General features: G+C 41.9%; 1 protein-coding gene across 2 annotated transcripts in view; it reads right to left on the reverse strand.

Moving 5' to 3' along the window:
* The window catches only part of rab3gap1 (RAB3 GTPase activating protein subunit 1), an 89,489-nt gene that overhangs the window by 38,705 nt on the left and 27,382 nt on the right, over positions 1–23,402 (reverse strand). For both annotated transcript variants that reach the window (XM_060827132.1, XM_060827131.1), the window contains exons 8-9: positions 20,280–20,379; positions 8,308–8,389 (exon numbers count right to left, since the gene is read on the reverse strand). In XM_060827132.1, coding sequence (XP_060683115.1) covers positions 8,308–8,389; positions 20,280–20,379 — 182 coding nt within the window. The remainder of the gene's footprint in view (positions 1–8,307; positions 8,390–20,279; positions 20,380–23,402) is intronic.

Raw genomic sequence — 23,402 nt, forward strand, 5'->3', positions numbered from 1 at the left:
CAAAAAGTATTGATTTAGTGTCTCTCCAATCTCCTCCGCCTCCACGCACAACTTCCCACTACTATCCTTGACTGGACCGATACCTACCCTAGTCATCCTTTTATTCCTGACATACCTATAGAAAGCCTTTGGGTTTTCCCTAACCCTACCAACTAAGGACTTTTCGTGTCCCCTTCTCGCTGCTCTTAGCTCTCTGCGTGGGTTTCCTCCCATAGTCCAAAGATGTGCAGGTCAGGTGAATTGGCCATGCTGAATTGCCCATAGAGTTAGATGCATTAATCTGGGGCATACGTAGGGGAATGGGTCTGGGTGGGTTGCTCTTCGGAGGGTCGGTGTGGACTTGTTGGGCCAAAGGGCCTGGTTCCACACTATAGCAAATCTAATCTGATATAATCACTTTAAAAAGGAGGAAGACAGACAAAAGCAGTGACCACATGGTCAGAGAAAGTAACCTATACTGCTGTCTGACACAGGAGTGAATCTGCAGTTACTGCCTTTGCTGTTTGAGTACAAGTATCGTTGGACATCAGAGTACATCTAAGAAAAATGAACAGTGAAATTCACAGCTGAACCTCGGAGAGTTCACAGCACAGGAATGCATAAGTGCATAGTTTTTAAGTGTAGCCTTGCTATAAGTCTACAATAGTGAGCAGACTGGGTTCTTTCTTGATTTCTGTTCTATTGCAATCTGTTTTTTGATTAAATTTTAAAAATATAAGCCACAAGTATTAAGTTAGCAGTAAGACGGTGCTATTTTCTGGATCTGTACATTGTGATGATTGGAATCTCTTCTGGGGTAGAAGTGACCTGTACAAGAAGGATGGATTGCACCTGAATTGGAAGGGGACTATATACTGGCAGGAAGATTTGCTAGAGCTAATCGGGAGGATTTAAACTAGTAAGGTGGGGGAGTGGAACCCAGGGAAATAATGAGGAAAGAGATCAATCTGAGACTGGGGTACAGTTGGGAAAAGGAGTGAGGGCAAGCAGGAATAAAGCAAAGAACAAGGTAGGACTGATAAATTAAACTGCACTTATTTCAATGCAAGAGGCTAAACAGAGAAGGGAGATCAACTCAGGCATGGTTAGAAACATGGGACTGGGATATCACAGTAATTACACAGACATAGCTCAAGGATGGACAGGAGTGGCAGCTTACTGCTCCAGGATACAAATGCTGTAGAAAGGATAGAAAGGGGGCAAGAGAGGAGGGAGAGTAGCATTTTTGATAAGACATTGCATTACGGCTGTACTTGGGGAGGATATTCCTGGGAGTACATCCAGGGAAGACAATTGGGTGGAACTGAGAAATAGGAAAGGGATAATCACCTTATTGGGATTGTGCTATAGAACCCCCATAGTCAGTGGGAAATTGAGAAACAAATTTGTAACGGGATCTGTTATCTGCAAGAATAATAGGTTAGTAAAGGTAGGGGATTTAAATTTTCCAAACATAGACTGGGACTGCTATCGTGTTATGAGTTTAGATGGAGAGGAATTTGTGGAGTGTGTACAAGAAAAATTTCTGATTAAGTAGCTGCATGTACCAAGTGGAGAAAGTGCAAAACTTGACCTATTCTTGGGAAATAAGGCAGGGCAAGTAACTGAGGTATCAGTGTGGGAGCACTTGGGGCCAGCGACCATACTTATATTAGTTTTAAAAATAGTGTTGTAAAAAGGGTAGACAGGATCTAAAAGTTGAAGTTCTAAATTGGAGAAAAGCCAACTTTGATGATTAGGCAAGAACTTTTACAAGTTGACTGGGGGCAGATGTTTGCAGGTAAAGGGACAGTTGGAAAATGGGAAGCCTTCAAAAATGAGATAACTAGAGTCTAGAGACAGTATATTCCTGTTAGGATGAAAGGCAAGGCTGATAAGTGTATGCAGTGCTGGATGACAAGAGAAATTGAGGTTTTGGTTAAGAAAAAGAAGGAAGCATATGTCAGGTATAGATAGCAGAGATCGAGTGAATCCTTCTAAGAGTAAAAAGACAGTAGGAGTATACTTGAGTGGGAAATCAGAAGGGTAAAAAGGGGACATGAGATAGCTTTGGAAAATAGAATTAAGGCGAACCCCAAGGGATTTTATAAATATATTAAGGACAAAAGGGTATTGAGGGAGAGAAATGGGCTCCTCAAAGATCAGCAAGGCAGCCTGTGTGTGGAACCACAGGAGATGGGGGAGACATTGAACAAGTACTTTGCATCAGTGACTACTGTGGAGAAGGACAAGAAGATATAAAATGTGGGGACATAGATGGTGACATTTTGAAAAATATCCGTATAACAGAGGTGGTGGTGCTAGATATCTTAAAATGCATAAAAGTGGATATATCCACAAGACCTGACCAGGTGTACCCTAGAAATCTGTGGGAAATTAGGGAAGTGATTGCTGGGCCCCTTGCTGAGATATTTGTATAGCTACAGGTGAGGTGTAAGAAGATGGGAGATTGGTTAACATGGTGCCACTATTTAAGGAAAAGCCTGGGAACTATAGACCAGTGAGCCTGACGTCGGTGGTGGGCAAGCTGTTCGAGGGAATTCTGAGGGACAGGCTGTATATGTATTTGGAAAGGTAAAAACAAGGACTGCAGATGCTGGAAACCAGAGTCTAGATTAGAATAGTGCTGGAAAAGCACAGCAGTTCAGGCAGCATCCAAGGAGCAGTGAAATCGACGTTTCAGACAAAAGCTCTTCATCAGGCATACAGGCAGAGAGCCTGAAGGGCGGAGAGATAAAGAGAGGAGGGCGAGGAGAAAGTAGCATAGAGTACAATAGGTGAGTGGGGGAGGGGATGAACATGATCGGTCGGGGGGGGGGGGGGAAGAGGAGGGTGGAGTGGATAGGTGGAAAAGAAGATAGGCAGGTAGGACAAGTCATGGGGACAGTGCTGAGCTGGAAGTTTGGAACTGGGGTGAGGTGGGGGAAGGGGAAATGAGGGAACTGTTGAAGTTCACATTGATGCCCTGGGATTGAAGTGTTCCGAGGTGGAAGATGAGGCGTTCTTCCTCCAGGCGTCTGGTGGTGTGGGAGTGGCAGTGAAGGAGGTCCAGGACCTCCACGTCCTCGGCAGAGTGGGAGGGAGAGTTGAAATGTTGGGTCACAGGATGGTGTGGTTGACTGGTGCAGGACTTCAACAGTTTCCTCATTTCCTCTTCCCCTACCTCACCCCAGTTCCAAACTTCCAGCTCAGCACTGTACCCATGACTTGTCCTACCTGCCTATCTTCTTTTCCACCTATGCACTCCACCCTCCCACCCCCCCACCTATCACCTTCATCCCCTCCCCCACTCACCTATTGTACTCTATGCCACTTTCTCCCCACCCCCATCCTCCTCTCATTTATCTCTCCACCCTTCAGGCTCTCTGCCTATATTCCTGATGAAGGGCTTTTGCCCAAAACGTCGATTTTACTGCTCCTTGGATGCTGCCTGAACTGCTGTGCTTTTCCAGCACCACTCTAATCTAGACCCATGTATTTGGAAAGGCAAGGACTGATTTAGGATAGTCAACATGGCTTTGTGCATGGGAAATCATGTCTCACAAACTTGACTGAGATTTTTGAAGAAGTAATGAAGAGGACTGATGAGGGCAGAGCAGTGGTCGTGATCTGTGTGTACTTCGGTAAGGCGTTCGACAAGGTTCCTCATGGTAGATTGGTTAGCAAGGTTAGATCTCATGGAATACAAGGAGAACTAGCCAATTGGATACAGAAATGGCTGAAGGTAGAAGACAGAGGATGGTGGTGGAGGGTTGCTTTTCAGACAGAAGGCCTATGACCAGTGGAGTACCACAAGGATCAGTGCTGGGTCCACTGCTTTTCATCATTGATATAAATGATTTGGATGTGAATATAGGTGGTATAGTTAGTAATTTTGGAGATGACACCAAAATTGGAGGTCTAATGGACAGTGAAGGTTATCTCAGTGTATACCGGACCTTGATCAGATAAGTCAATGGGCTGAAGGGTGGCAGATGGAGTTTAATTTAGACAAATGTGAGGTGCTGCATTTTAGAAAAGGCAAATCAGAGCAGAACTTATATACTTAATGGTAAGGTCTCAGGGAGTGTTGCTGAACAAAGAGACCTTGGAGTGCAGGTTCATAGTTCCTTGAAAGGGGAGTCACAGGTAGATAGGGTAAAGAAGGTGGCATTTGGTACGCTTTCCTTTATTGGTCAGAGCAATGAGAATAGAAGTTGGGAGGTCATGTTGCAGCTGTACAGGACACTGGTTAGGCCACTTTTTGAGTATTGCGTGCAATTTTGGTCTCTATCCTATCGGAAAGGGTTCAGAAACGTTGCACAAGGAATTTACCAGGATTGGAGGATTTCAGCATACAGGGAGAGGCTGAACAGGCTGCCACTGTTTTTCCTGAAATGTCAGAATCTGAGGGGTGATCTTATAGAGGTTTATGAAATCATGAGGGGCATAGATAGGGTAAACAGGTAAGGTATTTTCCCTGGGGTAGAGGATTCCAGAACTGGAGGGCATAGATTTAGGGTGAGGGGGGAAAAATTTAAAAGGGACCTAATGGGCAACTTTTTCACGCAGAGGGCGGTGCGCATATGGAATGAGCTGCCAGAGGAAGTGGTGGAGGCTGGTACAATTACAACATTTAAAAGGCATCTGGATGGGTACATGTAGAGTGAGGATTTCGAGGGATATGGGTCAAGTGCTGGCAAATGGGACGAGATTAGGTTAGGATATCTGGCCGGCATGGACAGTTGTACCGAAGAATCTGTTTCCGTGCTGTACATCTTTATGACTCTAATAGAAACTGATAGGGATAAATCAGTTGAGATACAGTGACAGATACTTAAAGAACTATTTCAGGATATTCAGAATGGACAAAGTGTAATTCCTGAAGGTTTAGTGAGTAAAGGAGTTTTAAACTTTTAGATTAACTGTTTACTATTTTAACAGTTAATGTTTAAGGGATGAACTTTTTTTTGAAAAATCTCATTGTGCTTGCTTGCAATTTGTCATAGATTCAGAGTCATACAGCACAGAAATAGACCTTTCGGTCCAACTCATCCATACTGACCAGCCATCTCAATCTGACCTAGCTCATTTGTCAGCATGTGGCCCATACCGCTTTAAACCCTTTATCTTACTTAAATTTACTCTTTTACATTTCTTCCAGGTTTGGATTGATCTAATCAAGCTCTCTGCTGGAATGAAGGTGAGATTAGCTCATTAAACAGTTGGCCGAAAAACACTCGGTCAATGCCAGACACTAATAATCTGAATCTTGGTAGCACAAATAAAGGGATTAAATGCAGTGGAATTAGAGAGTTTGTTAAGTATGGGATTAAGCAAGGAGAGGAGGGAGAGACTTCTTTTATCTTTCTATCTTTGCTAGCTTCCATGAGACAAAGCTGCAATACAGGATGGAGTTTGAAAATAAAAATCAAAGAGCTACATCACTGGAGAACTGTTAAATTCATTAACCTCTAATCTTCTGCTCATAGTAATTAGAAGAATAATCTTCATTTGTTGCAAGACACCTCAGCCATAAGGAATGCCCATTCTTTGGCAAGTGGCATAAATTGCTGACATATACAAACTCAAGCAGAAACGTGATTTCCATGTGTCAGAACTTGAACAGCAACTGGAGTGGTGCAACTCCCAAGCAAGTTCAGACAGGTAGCTACATCACAGATTCAGAGGATTTGGGCAGGCAAGGAATAGGTGACCACCAGACAGGTACTACAAGAGTACAATGAGTTCCTACTTGAGAATCAGTTTTGCATTCTGAATACCTAGTGAAGACAATAATCCTCAAAGGAGTACAGCAAATATTAAGCCTGTAATACTACAGGAAAACCACCTGAACAGGAGGCATGACACCAAGGCTCCTTCAACAACAGATTCTAAACCTACAATGACTCCTACCTCTAAGGATACAGGCAGCTGGTGCATAGGAACACCACACCTGCAAATTCCCTTCCAAATCCCTCTCAATCCTTATTTGGTGCTATTTCAACATTCGTTCACTGTAGAGTCAAACAACAATCTGGGTGCCCATACACCCAGAGGACTGCAGCAACTCAAGACAGCTCACTGCTTCTTCTGCAAGGCACTTAACTACAGATCTTAAATTCTGACCCAAATCCCATGAATGTTTTAAAAATAGGAAGACAGGAAGAGCAGTGGATTCATTTTTGGGGAACAGATAGGCATTTCAACAGCCATAGATGTGACTCCAGGATGGTATATTGACTTTCTGGTGATGAGATCAAGAATGTCACAGATTGGCTCCATGACATTCTTCCAGAGCAGGGTGATCAGCCAAACATCCTGGTCAATGTTAACAACAATAATGTAAGTTGGAAGAGGGATGTAGCCCTGCAGTTAGAAATGTAGGGAGACAGGTAGGAATCCAGCAAGCACGACATCAAATGTAGTAATTTCTAGATTACTCCATTATTACCAGGGACAAGTGTGTATAAAAACACGAGGGAAAGACAGATAAATTCATGACTTGAAACATAGTCCAGGAGAAAGGCAACAAAACTGAGGTCAAAATGACTAGCTCTGGGGCAGATGACTTTAAACCAATTCTCCACGGACATGGGAACCAAGGAGGAATGTTAGACAGTAATATCAGGGTCCATAAATTGCTGGAAGAAACAGATAGCAGAATATTAGAGAATCATACTTTAATAGGTTGCTCAAAGTCAAGGAGAAATTCAAACATTCAAAAACAAGGTTACACTGTGTGTATCTCCTTTTCTTATATCCATTCATGACATGAGGGCATAACTGGCTGGGCCAGCATTTATTGCTCACCCCTAGTTGCCTTTAAGAAGGTGCTAGTAAGCTTCCACTTGTGTGGTGTATGCAGACCCACAAATTCCTTTAGGAAGTAAGTTCCAGGATTTTGAACCAGCGACACTGAAGGTACCAGCGATATATTTCCAAATCAGGATGGTGGGTGGCTTGGAGGGAGTGAATGTTTATGGATGTGGTGCCAATCAAGTGGGCTGATTTGTCCTGGATGATATCAAGCTGCTTCAGCTGCATTCATCCAGGCAAAAGTGGAGCATTCCATGATCCTATCTTGTGCATTATATGCAATGACAGTCTTTGATGAGTCAAGAAGTGCTCTTGCTGCAGTATTCCAGGCATCGGACATGCCCCTAGTGTGACAGTACCAAGTTTCTGGTCACTGTAACCCTCAGAATGTTGGCAGCAGACAATTCAGCAATGTTAATAATGTCAAATGTCAAAGGGTGATCGTTAGATTCTCTCAAAACACGAGGTCCTGTTCATCAAGCTTAGCTCGAGTTTCAGTGGAACTGTGCAGCAGGCCAAGGACAGAAATATTAACATGAGGACAAGATGAAGAATTGAGTGGCAGGTAAACAGAAGATGTTAGAGGCAACAGAGTTGACAGATGACTGGACCAAGGTATCACAGAAGGAACTGTCCATTAGGAATGCTAAAACAGTTGGACAGAGTAAAATATGATGGTGGCATCATGAAGGAGTTGGTGAAAAGCTATCCATTGAACACAAAGATCTGTGCAGTGCAAAGTGAGGACAAGGAAAACCCCATTGTGGTCTTCAGACATGAAAAAGGGGTGACAGCAGATGTGTGGAATATGTGGTGCAAGCAGCATGGGCCTTGTCAAACACTGAAAGAGGACAGACAGGACAGACAGGATAGCCTCAGTTAAGGACAAAAGAAAATGACATTTCAGAAACAGTATTATGGCATGATTTAGTTTTGGAACAGTTGTAACACAGAATCAGGATTCTGGCGAACAGAATGGAGTCCTTACAGAATCTAAGTCAATGGGCTTACATATTAGTTATCGTTTATCACCAGAAATTGAGACAGACAAGTCAAGGGAAAAGTATTGAAATTGATTGCATGGAATATTTGTGCAAGAACTTCAGAAAAACTTAATAAGGAGAGACAAGCAGCCTTTTAAGCAAACCTCTCAAAGATTTGTAGCACCAGAATCATTCATTGTAGCAAAATTGATCATCTTTGCATGCTGGGCACAGACACTGAGGTTGTATTATATTCAGCAGTTATGTTTATGCTTCAGTCTATTGTTTATAATTGGTAGTAATAATTATATTTAAATAGGTTATATTATCTTGATCTAGTCCAGTGGTAGAACACTTTAACTGATAACAGGTAGGCAAACAAGATTAATTACCAAAACGTAACTTATTAAACTGAAAACCTTTCTTCCACTACAACATACTTCAGGATCAGAGAAATGAAAATAAGAACAAGCATAACCTTATTTTTATATACTGCTTTTTGCATCAAGGAATGGCACAGCCTTACCTTATAGGGTCTTCACATGCTCCAAATGGTAATTTTCCAAATTCTAGACCACCTACTTCTCCTCCAACCAATGCATCAAAATCTATACATGAAGGAAAATTTTGTATGAGGCAATTCGCTCCCATAAGATGTCAGAAACTTTCAAAGTCTTATGTAGCTGAATAACATCTACCTTACATGAATTTACTTTAAATTCCTGAATTATCCAGTCCATTAGATAAAATACAGCAATACCATAGAACTTAAATCAGGTCCAAGAATAATGTCTGGTAAGCTAAGATTTATCCCATACACATCAGTTTTTTTGACTATTCATGATTTTCATAGAATTTAGGCTCGTAATGATATCATTTTGCTCCCCTTAGTCTTGTTTTCAGCAGCTCTACCTCTGACTGGTACCCACGAACATCACGGAACACAAATGATGTACTAACTGTAGAAACAAAAGACTTGGGCATGTATCTAGCTTTCCACAACGTTTCAAATGCTTTTTCAACCTAATTGCTTTGTGATATTGAAAACATGCCAGTTAATTTACACACAGCAATTTGCCACAAATAGCAATGTAATAATGACCAGATAATCTGCTCTTGCAACGTTGACTGAGGGATAGTAACATACAAGCTTTTTCTATCCACCTGGGAGACAAGATGGGGCCTCGATTTAATGTTCCATCCAAAAAGTGGCACTTCTCTCATAGAATCCTACAGTCCATGCTGATTGTCTAAAGAGCACCCCCCACCCTATCCCTGTAACACTGCATTTCCCATGGCTAATCCATCTAGCCTGCACATCCCTGGACGTAATGGACAATTTAGCATGGTCAATCCACCTAATCTGCAAATGAAACATCAGTTTTGATTTTTATGCTTTGGGCGAGATTTAATACATGACTACTAGATGAATTTAATTGCTCAACTGGCCCGTTTCAATATCCCCACTGGCAACAAAATCTCCCTGAATGAATGAAGCTGGAACGGGTTGAACTGGAATTCTCAGCAACCAGAAGACATCTATTCGACTGAGGAACCAATTGATACCCAAGTTTGTAAATCTATCCTGATTTAGTGGTAACTCAGGGATTAAACAGGCACTACTTGGCTTTCACACAATGTTGTGTTTGTGGGTATGTTTGCCGAGCTGGCAAGTTGACTTGCAGATGTTTCGTCCCCTATCTAGGTGACATCGTCAGTGCTTTGGGGCCTCCTGTGAAGTGTTGCTGTACTGTCTCTTCTGGAATTTATTTTGTTCAGTTTCTGCTGCTTCTGGTTTTTCATTGTAGTGGCCGGTATATTAGGTCTAGGTCAATGTAACTGTTGATGGGAGTCCGCGGCTGAGTGCCATGCTTCTAGAAATTCTCTGGCTGATCAATGTTTAGCTTGTTCTAGGATTGTTGTGTTGTCCCAGTCAAATCTGTGGTCCTTGTCATCTCTGTGATGGCTATTAGGGACAGTTGGTCATGGCATTTAGTGGCTAGTTGGTGTTTGTGGATGCTGATTGCTAGTTGTCTGCCTGTTTTCCCTATATAGTGTTGTGTGGGGAATCCTGTAAATTACAGGATGGCACATGATGGTTATAGGGTCTTTTGTCTGATAAGTTGTTGTCCGAGCATGGCGGTTCGGTGGGAGGGCTGTTTGTTCCACCTTTGCATCACTGCTTCTCCTATGAAATGGGTGAGTCCATAGATATTCCATTGATCTATTCAGATATTTGTTTAGGCGAAAGCAAGGACTGCAGATGCTGGCAATTAGAATCGAGAGTGTGGTGCTGGGAAAAAAAAATTCGATATTTCAGGCAAAACATTGATTTTCCTGCTCCTCGGATGCTGCCTGACCTTCTGTGCTTTTCCAGCACCACACTCTCAACTCATATTTGGCTGGTGAATGAGAAGTGCGTCATCAAGCACAGGTCTAGTAGTTTGAGTATACAGTCCTTGTTGATAGGTTCCCATTATGTTGCCTGTTCTGCTTGTCCAGGAGGTTGACTATTGTCTCTGATGGCTAGAGCTTTGTCAGTTGAAGTGAACGGTGCTGTTACATCAAATGACACCATTGTTACGTCCTTGCTTATGTTTATGATCTTGATGTTGTCTAGGAATTCTTGCGATAACTGCACGGAGTGTGTGCCCAAGCACAAATCCATCCCAAACTCTGGATCAGACACGTAGACGATACTTTTGTTATCATTAAGAAAACAGAAATTGAGAACATACACCCGATTATCAACACCATACTCACAGGGATCATTTACGAGAGAGGAGGAAACCAATCAACTCCCATTCCTGGATGTGTTGATACAAAGAACACAGAATGGTGAATGCACCACAAAAGTGTACAGGAAAGCCCCACACACTGACCCAGGACCTGAATTACAACAGCAACCACCCAGACACACAAGAGAAGCTGCATTAGGACCCTGTTAAAAGGGAATACAACACAATACAGTACTTTGAACCTACGAAGGGAAGAACATTTCTACAGGGTATTTGCCGAAAACGGACATCCCCAGAAGCTTAAGAGACAAACAACATGACAAGGACATGCCATGACCTAACTCACCAGCCACGCTACTGTACATAAAAAAATCGTCTTGGAACTGACAGCAAGACTTCTCCGATCACTGGGATTCAGGACAGCCCATAAACTAACAGTCACACTCCAATAACAACTCAGCAGGTTAAAAGACCCAAAACCCATCATGCGTCAGACAAATGTAATTTACAAGATTCCATGCAAAGACTGCATGCAACACTACACAAGGCAAACAGGCAGACAACTATCAATCCACATCCACAAACATAAACTAGCCACGAAACGCCACCACCAGCTGTGGTAGCCACACACACAGATGACAAGGAGTACAAATTCGACTGGGACAACACAACAATCATAGGACAAGCTAAATATAGGGCAGCCAGAGAATGTCTAGAAGCATGGCACTCAGCCACGGACTCCATCAACAAGCACATTAACCTCGCCCCAATATAACGGACACTACAACGAGCAAGCGGAACCGGCAACCGGACGCAGCAGAAACAGAACCAAATGAATTCAAGACGACACAATACAGCAGCGCTTCACAGCAAGCTTCAGAGCACTGAAGATGTCACCTAGACAGGGGACAAAACATCTGCAAATCAACTTCCCAGCTCAGCGAACATACCCACAACTATGACAACCAGTACCTGAGCTACAAATCTTTACACAACCCTTTCTTACAATGTATCCAATCAAGGGACCTAGCTTCAGATCATATCAAACTGGCACCTCACCCATGACTCTCTCATGCCTTTAGTTGCATTTGGTCTCGGGTTCCATAATAATCCAAGGTCTCTTGTGCAACTTCTCATTTAACTGATGGTGGACTCTCCCTCTTTATGGGCATTTAAACGGGCATTGGATGGGCATATGGGGGAAAGTGGGCTAGTGTAGGTTAGGTGGGCTTGGATCGGCGCAACATCGAGGGCTGCAGGGCCTGTACTGCGCTGTATTTTTCTATGTTCTATGTTCTATGATGGGGAGATGTCTGTTGACCCAAAGAAAGTGGACTTGAACCTATAACTTTCTGACTGCATGGAAAGAGTAATACCAACTCAGTCATGGCTCAAACTTCAAAATTGTCATAAAACTTGCCAATAACTACACAGCCTTTCATTTAAGGTCAGAGCTACGAGATTTATGCATATTCTTTTAAAATGTGATTAAGCTTCACCGTGGGGAATGTTGCTGCTGTACAAGAACAGCCAACTCTGCCCAAAAAGTCACATTAATAATTAATCCATGACCATCTGGTCTAATGCTTTCTAGCATTACTTTCCCCTTATTATTCCTCTTTCTCCAGGTAATTAAATCCCTTGTAATATAGGATATACATGGAAACATCACCATCTGCAAGATTCTCTCCAAGCCACTTATTGTCCAGACTTCAGAATATATTGCTGTTCCTTCACTATCACTGGGTCAAAATCATGGAGTTCTCTAAGGGCATTCTGGGTCTATGTACAGAACATGACCACAGCAAATTCACGAAGGCAGCTCGTCACCATGTTCAAGGAAAATGCTGGCCAGACAGCAGCGCCCACCTCCCATGAAAGCATGAAACATACATAGATGGCGTTTCAACAACCTATGGCAGAAAATTTCAAATTCTTAACACCTCTATAAAGAAAAATACATACCGAAATAAAGGCCTTTAAAACATAATGTTTACCTTAAGATCAGAGGAGCCAACATCTATCCATAGCCATATGCAATTATTATTGACAAAATTAAATTGCAATATAATGTTCAACTGTGAAAGGGACCAGGTGTTACTAAGGCAACAGCTTCAAAATATACATTAGGAAGGGCGAAAGGGAAGGTCATAATGTTGCATAAATTGCAGAAATTCAAAACTACAGTATTATCCATGTCCATAACTTATCACAATCTATTTCAAACAGCCAAATTTGAACAAGTAGCCTGAACTATTATGCTTGCCATAACTCTTTCTCCGATATATCAATGATATTATCGGTGCTGCTTCCCTCTCTCATCCAGAAATGGAAAAGTTAATTGATTGCACTTCAAAATTCCAACCCCACCCTAACTTTCATCTGGTCTATCTCTGACTCCTCCCTTCCCCTCCTCGACATCTGTTTCGATTTGTGGGGATAGACTAGCCACTAATATTCACTGTGAACCCAACAATTCCAACAGCTACCTGGAAAACACATCCTCACACCCAGTTTCCTGTAAAGATTCCATTCCATTTCCTCAGTTCCTCCATCTCATATATTCCGATGAGGTTAACTTCTACAAGGGAGTCTTCAAAATGTCCACCTTCTTCATCAACCAAGGATTCCCCAACACCATTGTCAACAGGGCCCGTCTATTGCATTTTCACTCTCACCCCCCTTCCTTCCCACAGGGTTCTCACCATTTACATCCAGAAGATCAACCATCATTTCCGACACCTCCAGTGAGATGCCACCATCAGACACATTATCCTCCCTTCCCTCGTCCACCTTCCATAGGCACTGTTGACTCCAGGACATCTTGGTCCACTCTTCCTTTATTGCCAACACCGTCTCCTGCACCATAGTCCCACAGCACCTTCCCCTGCAACTGCTGCAAGTGTAACACCTGCCCATTTACTTCCCCCCTCCTCAGTATCCAACCAAATATACCTTCAAGGTGAAGCAGCACTTTACCTGCACTTCTCACAATTTAGTCTAATGTATTCGCTACCCAATTGGCAGCATGGTAGCTCAGTGGTTAGAACTGCAGCCTCACAGTGCCAGGGACCCAGGTTCACTTCCAGCCTCGGGCGACTGCCTGTGTGGAATTTGCACATTCTCCCCATGTCTGTGTGGGTTTCCTTCCACAGTCCAAAGATGTGCAGGTCAGGTGAATTCGCCATGCTAAATTGCCCATATAGTGTACAGGGATGTGTAAGTTAGGTACATTAGTCACAGGAAATGTAAAGTAATAGGTTAGGGAATCTGTGTGGAATACTCTTCAGAGAGAGAGTTGGTGTGGACTTGTTGGGCCAAATGACCCGTTTCCATGCTATTGGGATTCTATGAATCACATGGTCTCCTTTACATTGGGTAAAAGCAGCATAGACTGGGTGACCATTTTGCAAAAATCTACCTTCTGCACACAAAAAGGACCCTGAACTTCCCATTGCCCGCCACTTTAACACAACACACTGTTCCCTGACCAACATCTCTGTCTCAGGGTTGCTGCAGTGCTCCAGCAAAGTTCAGAGCAAGTAGGAAGAACAACACCTCAATTTCCACAGATTTCTGGACTCAATATTGAGTTCAATAATTTTAGGGCCTGAACTGTGCATGTCCTAGCCTCCTAGGCTAGTCTCCTATCCTCCTATCACACAGTCTGCCATTACACACATTGTTAGCCACTAACAGTCTCCATCAACAACTATTCATCCACCTAGCCTAATCGTTATCGACCACCTTTTCTGTCCAACTGTTCTTTTCTCTTTTGAACTCTCTCCTTATCTAACGTTTACTCCTTATCCCCTCCCCCAACCCTATCTTCTGCATATAAACTGACATTTTCTTAGCTACCATCAACTGAGGAAGGGTCACCAGACCCAAAATGTTAACTTGATTTCTTTTCACAGATGCTGCCAGACCTGCTGAGCTTTTCCAGCAACTTCTGTTTTTGTTTCTGTTATGCTTGCAAATGGATTGAATATAGTACTGTGAAAAGCACTGCTGTGATATACAGTTACACTGGACCCAAACCATTAACTCTGTTTTTCTATCGCCTTGCACTCAGAGTCATAGATTCCTACAGCTTGGAAGCAGATCCTTTAGTCCAACCAGTCCACACCAAACATAATCCCAAACTAAACCACTCCCACCTGCCTTCTCCTGGCCGGTTTCCCTCCAAGCCTTTCCTATTCATGTAATTATCTAAGTATCTTTTAAAATGTGCACACATCCACTACTTCCTCTGAATTCATTCCGTATGCAAACCATCCTGTGTATAAAAATTTGCTCCCAGGTCTTTCTTAAGTCTCTCTCCTCTCATCTTAAAACTTTGTCCCCTAGGGAAAAGACATTTACCATTAAAATCATGAGCATCAGTAGGGTTATTAATATCTATAAGGTCACCTCTGAACCTCCGATACTCCAATGAAAAATATCCCAGCCTATCTAGCCTCTCTTTATAACACAAACTTTCCATACTTGGCACCATCCTGGTAAATCTCTTCTGAACCTTCTCTGGTTTAATGATACCCTTCTTAGAACAGGGCAACCAGAAATGGACACAGTACTTCTCAAGACATTTGGAAGAACACCATTTGAATGCAGGATGGAATCCATTATAAAATTTACAGAAGGATACAAATATAACACAAGTATCATCTACAAATCAGAAACATTCCAAAGGGTAGGAGGTTAAATATCACTGAATCAAAGACAAGTTCATGGGACCTTACAGAGCTGGGCATAGTTGGGTCTCATGCAGCACCATGTATTCGAGAACATATAGTGTTGGTAAAACTGAATTGAACTGCGTGAGTTGCTGAATTCGGGGTTTAGTTTGCCATGAAGTAACCGGCCATGCAAATGTCAATGAGTGCCTTGAGTGGAACATCAGTGAATAAGCTAGCAATGTCAAATAAACTCCTGAACACTGAATCCTTAATATTTGAAGGAGGTGTTGCTCAAAATTGTTTGTAGCACATTATCTAACTCTATGGGCAATTAATGCTGCAGAACCAGCCATAAATATGATCGGGAGTTAAGGGATTTTATTTTTGTGCATCTTGGGCCACCCACACTTTCCAATGAGCTCGCTTTCTTTGGCTTGCTAATCGAGAAATTAGCCATAAGCATGGGTGATGACTAGTGGCAGCTATTGTTCTAAGTTAAGCAGCCACTCAGCCAGTCTGCAGATTGGCAGGCCAACATATTCACTTCTGGGTTCTCCAGCCACTGCCACACGCAGACCTCAGAAGTCTGTAAAGCAGCTGGAAAAATTAGAAGGAATGTAGCCTACCTTTATTGCTCAATATACACTTGAGGATTCCTTAGTTCCATGAGCTAAAGAAACATCATCATCAACAGCCTCAAATAAGAACCCCAATCATTTGCTCACCATGCATGCTTCTTCCTGAAAGAGGGTGCAAAGACAACTTGCAATACAATGGCTACCCTGATCTCTCACTGTATAATGTGCAAACGCTTGATCTCCTACATTAACTCAGTTCCTCTGTGCACTGCTGCCAGATCTGCTGAGTAACTCCAGCATTTTCTACTGTTATTGGTATTATTAAACGTTATTTCAAAGTGCAAAACTGGATGTATCTCAAAAATTTGAGCAACAGGTAAAGCTAGCTGTTTCACACTGCTACTATGCAGTAACATTAGTGGTGTTCACTACAAATAGAATGCTGCCCACAAGCCAAAAAGATGATCTGTCCATCACACAGATGAATAATGTGGTAAATGAATTTCCCTGTCTAAGAGGTGCTAGGTATGTAAGTCATACATCCTAAAGACTGCATATCAAACAGCATGTCTGAACTGAAAGTTCTGAAGAGTCATACTGGACTCAAATATTCATGCTTTTTCTCTCTTTGCACTTGCTGAATTCCTCCAGCATTTTCTGCGCTGGTTTCACATTTTAATCATCATCAATATTTTGATTTTAATGCTGAGGGTATAGGTTATGTTCTTGAACCTATCAGCTGAGCAAATTTTTATTCAATTAATAAATCTGGAACTGAAAAATGGATTGGGACTGCAGGTGGTGATGAAGGAACCAAGAGAAGAAAACCTACTGAATCTTATCTTCACCAATCTACCTGTCACAGAGTCATCTATGCATGACAGGATAAGACCATAAGATAGAGGAGCAGAATTAGGCCATTCAGCCCATTGAGTCTGCTCCATCATTTTATCATAGCTGATGATTCTCAATTCCATTCTCCTGCTTTTTACCTGTAACTCTTGATTCTCCTACTGATCAAGAACCTATCTCTGTCTTAAACACACTCAATGACTTGACCTCCACAGCCTTCTGCAGCAATGAGTTCCACAGATTTACCATCCTCTGGCTGAAGAAATCCTTTCTTATCTCAGCAGTAAAGTGTTGTCACTTCACTCGGAGGCCAAAGTGAATCCTAGTCTCTCCTACGAGTAGAAACATCTTTTCAGTGCCCTCAGTATTCTGTAAGTTTCAATGAGATTCCCCCTCATCATTCTAAACTCCTTTGAGTAAAGACTCAGGGTCCTCAAATGCTCCTTATATAATAAGACTTGCATTTAGACGTGCACTTGTGATGTCAAGGCATACAAAGCAATGGACAAACTGCTGGAAGATAGGATTAGAATAGTTAGGAGGTTATTTGACCAGCAAGATGCAATGGGCCAAAGGGGATTCTACTATGTTGCAGATCTCTATGACTCCGCAAAGTCCTTAGAGACAAAGGCCCATCTTTACATTGAGGATACCCCCCACGGCATTGCATGGCAATACTACCATAAATTCAAAGAGATTTAGCATTTTAACAGTCAGCTATCAGCAGAATTTTATTCTGTAAATGTAATCTCACAGCCTGGCATATCCCTCATTGTACCATTACTATCAAGCAAGGGGTGAAGGTACAGAAGCCTGAACACACGCACCAGCCGATTTCAAAACAGTTTCTATACTACTGTTGTTAGGATACTAAATGGACTCACAAAGTCTTAGCTTTCGCCTGTACCTGTGTTTTTGTTTTTGCTACTGATTACCTATCATTTCCTTATCTATGCTATTTAACTATGTGACCTGCCTGTATTGCTCGCACTACAAAGCTTTTCACTGTGCCTTGGTACACGTGACAATAAATTCAATTCAATTCAATGTTCTTCATTGGATACCATTCCAGGAGCAGCATCAAGCATACCAGAAAATAAGGTAATAAGCTAGTTAAGCTACAACACAGGATTATTTGCTTGCCAAACAGCAGAATCATGCAACTGGTGATTCCACAACCATTGATTATATTAAATCTCTGCACTCCTCTTACATCAAGTTGGAGACAATTCAACAACTAACCAGAGTATACTGAATATTACAATGACTCGGTTCACCAACGACACCACAGCAGTAGCGCCGCCAGCAACGTAGAAAATTGCTCAGGCATTTATACTCAATGACCACAGCAAATCCAATCATGCAAATTACTACCAGACTATTCTTGATCATCAGAAAAGTGATGGAAGGGAACTTTGATAGTGCTTATGGTATTTTCATAGCAATAACCTGCTCACTAATAGTCAGGTTGGGTTCTGTCAAGGCAAGTCTTCTATTTCAGCCCCAGCAAAATTGAACACCATGAGATTCGGGGGAAAACATTTCACTGCTTAAAGTCATAGGATGAGGACTGTGGCTGTGGAAGATCTATCATCCCTGCCCCAGGTTATTAGTTCAGCTGTTCCTCAGGCTAATATCCTAGTTTTAACTATCTTCTTCCATAAAGTGGCCATCTTTTCATCAAGTCAGAAGTGGAGATACTTACATTATGCTCAGTGGACTGCGGTATTTCAAAAAGGGAACTCACCACCACCACCTTAAGAAAAGCTAGGCTTGGGCAATAAATGTTGGCTGGCCAGCCAGTGACACCCATGTGCCATGAGTGAATAAATAAAGTAGCATTCCCAACTCCTTTATATATAGCAAGACTAGGAAAACATTCAGGCTTGGGCTGAAAAATGTCAAGTAATAGTCCTGTCACAAGCACTAAATACAGACTATCACTTCTCACTGACATTCACTGGAATGACTACCATTGAACTGCCTACCGTCAACATTCCAAGAATTACCATATGACTATAAACTGAACTGGATCGACCATTTACTTACCATGGCTACAAGAACCAATTGGAGACTGGAAATTCTGTGGCAAGTTACTGAGCCCCTGGTTCCCCAAAGCTTCCCTGATTCCTGAAGAAGGGCTTATGCCCGAAACGTCGAATTTCCTGTTCCTTGGATGCTGCCTGACCTGCTGCGCTTTTCCAGCAACATATTTTCAGCTCCCCAAAGCTTGCCCATTATCTGTAAAGCACAGTCAGAAGTGTGCTGAAAGACTCGTCATTTATAGAGTCATAGAGGTTGACAGAATGGAAACGGCCTTTCAGCCCAAACTGTCAAAATGAATGGAGCTTCCTCAGACTCAAAAAGCTCAACAGATTCCGAGACAAAGCAGCTTGCTTGCTTGGCACCTCACCCACCACCGTAAAAATTCAGACCTTACACCACTGATACACAGTGAGATATATACAAAACTAGCAAATGTTGTCGTCCATCTTGTGTCATATACAAGATGGACTACAACAACATACCATGCCTCACTGGGGACCATTAACCAAACCTGGGCCCTCTAACAGTTTATAACAATAAAGACAGTTGACATATGGGAATACCACCTTCCAAGTTTCACTCCAAGCCACACACCATCCTGACATAGAACCAAATACTTATGGAACTAAATCACTATTTCTTTATTGTCGCAGCATCAAAATCCTGAAACTCTGCTCCTAATAGCATTGTGGGCATATTTAGTATAGATCTCCTGAAGCAGGTTCTTCACCGCTTTCTGAAGGACAATTCAGGCAGCAAATGCTGGTTTTGTCAGAAACACCGCCACGCCACGAAAGAATGAAAAAAATTTGCGTAAAGGTAATTTTGTTTTAATTCATGGGATGTGGGCATCGCTGGTTAGGTTGGCATTTATTAAACATTCCTAATTTCCCACAGGACAGTTAAGAATCAACCGCATTGCTGTGGGTCTGGAGTTATAGGTAGACCAACCAGTGAGGGTGACAGATTTCCTTCCCTAAAGAGCATTAGCGAACCAGATGGGTTTTTACAACAATTGACAGTGGTTACACAGTTGACCAAGAGAGAAAATGCTGGAAAATCTCAGCAGATCTCACAGCATCTGTAAGGAGAGAAAAGAGCTGATGTTTCGAGTCTAACTGACCCTTTGTCAAAGCTTTAACAAAGGGCCAGTTAGACTCAAAACATCAGCTCTTTTCTCTCCTTACAGATGCTGCCAGACCTGCTGAGATTTTCCAGCATTTTCTCTTTTGGTTTCACATTCCAGCATCCGCAGTAATTTGCTTTTATATAGTTACACAGTTGACATCAGGCTGTTTTTTTATTCCGATTTTTAATGAATTCAAATTTCACCATTAGCCATGGTGGGATTTGAATTCATGTCCCAGAACACTAGCCTAAAGATTTTGGACTATTAGACAAGTGATATTGCAATTCTGCCACCATCTTTCCACAAATATATACATGAAAAGAATTATGACCTGCTGTTTGTGTTTTTAATTCAATGATAGTGCAGAGAAAGAGAGCTTTGTTCAATGACAACCAACGCAACTCCAAACTTTAAACTGAATAATTAGATACATATTTACAGTCTATGCCATTAAATACGATCTGCCATGTTCCTACCTGGAGGTTGCTGAGGCCAGGAGTATTGTTGCCAGTCTTGAAGGACATATGTAAACCGAATAGCTACACTTATTGGGGGCAAAGGTGTCAAGGGGCATCCCTAGAAGAGAAAAGACACATAGGCAGCTATACCTCCAATTGAACACATCAGTAAATAGAAAAGATTTAAATTTCTTACAATATAGAAGACACTCCACCTGAGCTAAAAACATCAGCAAATTTATCTCAAACTAACAGGTTCAAAAAACTAAAAGGATCTAAAGGCAATAAAAAGGTAGGTGTTTTCAACATTTTTGCTTTGGAGATCATTTCCCATTTTATAAAACAGTTTTACAGATTATTTTAATAGAACAATTTTTTTTGTATAAATGAACTCTACTCAACATACATTTATTACTTAACAATGATACTTTTCCACATGCCAAGCAGAGAGAGGTTTGTGTGAGGGGCATGGGCACCAAATCAAAAGTTGAGTTTGAAGTGTAGCATTGTGTTGCAGATGTAAATTTTGCTTCACCTGTGTAAGTGACAAAGCTCACTAACTGGCTGTTGAATCGAATGGTCATAGCGCTCAAGTGCAGGTACAGAGAAGCATAGGTAGATTCAGGATTAGAGTGGTGCTGGAAAAGCATAGCAGTTCAGGCAGCATCCAAGGAGCAGGAAAATCAACGTTTCGGGCAAAAGCCCTTCATCAGGAATACAGGCAGGGTGCCTAAAGGGTGGAGAGATAAATAAGAGGAGGGTGGGGGTGGGGAGAAAGTAGCATAGTGTAGGCTGTTTCAGGATATGGTTGAAGAGCTTCAGGGCAGAGGAAATGGCCTGGGAGTTGCAGTGGGAGAGGGACTCCTTGAGATTCTTGTAGAGAGAGAGGAGGAAATCTTCTTCAAGGCAGGCATCCTTGCAAGAGGATTCACAGTAAGGTTAAAATCAACAAAGTAAAAGCAATGACTGCAGATGCTGGAAACCAGATTCTGGATTAGAGTGGTGCTGGAAAAGCACAGCAGTTCAGGCAGCATTGAAGGAGCAGGAAAATCAACGTTTTGGGCAAAAGCCCTTCATCAGGAATACAGATAGATTCAGCAAGTCTGGCAACCTACTCATTCTCACCACAGATGCTACCTGAAGTCCTAAGCTTTTCTATCTTTTTTGTTCTTACTTCAGCTTTCCACGATTTGCTTTTGTCACTTTAAAGAAAATATTACAGACCAGATGCCAATGTGAAGACAGGCATGATAAATGCATGAACTTGGTATGGGCTAAGACACAAGCAAAGGTATTTGGATGAGCTGAAGTACATTCTGTAGATAATTGAATGCTCGGTGTTTCTCAATAGTATGTATTCCCTCTCTACAATACAATGTATAAATGAAGTTGGAAAGTTGCCTGCAGGGCCCTGGATCAATTAAACAATAACACTCCACACCCACCTACGGCCACTATTCTGTCCCAAGCAAAACTAAAGGGCTTTTTTTTACACAAGAACATAAGAACTACAAGCAGGAGTCGGCAATTCAGCCCCTCAAGTCTGTTCCGCCATTTAATACAATCATGGCTAAACTCAGCCTCAACTCCTATAACACTTCAACCTTTTACTAATTTAAAAAATCTACTTCCTCCTGCTCAATGTCCAGGGATCCACTACACTCTGGGGTGTAAATGCCACAGATGTACAACCCTTAAAGAGAAACAATTCTTCATCAACTCACTTTTGTAAACCTGCCACCCCTTATCCTAAAACTATGAGCTCTCATTCTAGATTGACCCAAATGAAGAAACACCATCTTCATGTATACTTTGTCAATCCCCTTTAGCACCTTGCATATCTCAAATTAATTACAGTAAAGTGACTGAAGCAAGAAAAAAACTCTGTACCTGCAGAGACCTTCAGAGACAAGGTCAAACAACCTGCATTAACAGGATAGGAAAAAGAAAAATAATGCAACAATAACCAAGGTAAAAAATGAGGTCTGCAGATGCTGGAGATCACAGCTGCAAATGTGTTGCTGGTCAAAGCACAGCAGGCCAGGCAGCATCTCATAGGAGCTCAGAATTGTATGCCCGAGTTTGAATTATACAGAGAGGCTGAATAGACTGCGCTATTTTTCCTGGAGCACCGGAGACTGGCGGGTGACCTTAAAGGTAAGGGATACTGATAGGGTGAATGGTTAAGGTCTTTTCCCCAGGGTAGGGGAGTCTAAAACTAAATGCCATAGCTTTAAGGTGAGGGGGAAAGATTTAAAAGGAACCCGAGGGCAACTTTTTTTTTTACACAGAGGGTGATGCGTATTTTGTAACGAGCTGCCAGAGGAAAGAGTTGGAGGCAACATTTAAAAGGCATCTGTCTGGGTATGTGAATAGGAAGGATTTAGCCGGATATGGGCAAAGTGCTGGCAAATGGGATTAGATTAGGTTAGGATATCTGGTCAGCATGGAGGAGTTGGACTATTTCCATGCTCTACTGCTCTATCACTCTCTGAAAAACAACGACAAAGAGAAAGCAAGAGACCCCAGCTTCAACCTCTTAAAATATAATATTGATCAAAATACATAGACGCAAGTTCCCTTTGAAACCTCATTCACTATTGAAGCACAAGCATGTATAGTGGTAAACTTCCAAGGTTTCAATGTCCACTCACTTGCATGAAAGACTTTTGAAATGTAACATATCAATGGCTAATAATCTTTATCTTTTATGAATTTACAAGTAAAAGCAGCCCACTATGGTTAAACAACAGGAGGGGTATAAACCTTAAAGAAGGAAACCCGATCCACTAACGAGCAAGCTATCTTAAAAGGCTATGGAAACTGGAGAAGGATACAAGGTTTAGATAGGAATTATAATTAGTATCCAATGATTCTTATATATGCTGCAATGCAAAATTCTACCACAGGATTTACATAATCTTTCCAGAAGATGTGGAGCCACGTGAAACACTTGCCTCAGTTATAATATTATTATAATACTAAGTTCTTCCTTGGCATCCTTTTTTGTGTCTGTGCTTCCAGACTCAGCCCTTATGGAACTCATTTCAAAAAATCCTCTGTAGAAGCAACAACCCTTAAACATACCTATCCCACTGAATCATCAGCTGAAATATATGCAGTCTTGAAGATTTCAAAACA

This window comes from Hemiscyllium ocellatum, chromosome 7, assembly GCF_020745735.1.
Source record: "Hemiscyllium ocellatum isolate sHemOce1 chromosome 7, sHemOce1.pat.X.cur, whole genome shotgun sequence".
NCBI lineage: Eukaryota > Metazoa > Chordata > Chondrichthyes > Orectolobiformes > Hemiscylliidae > Hemiscyllium > Hemiscyllium ocellatum.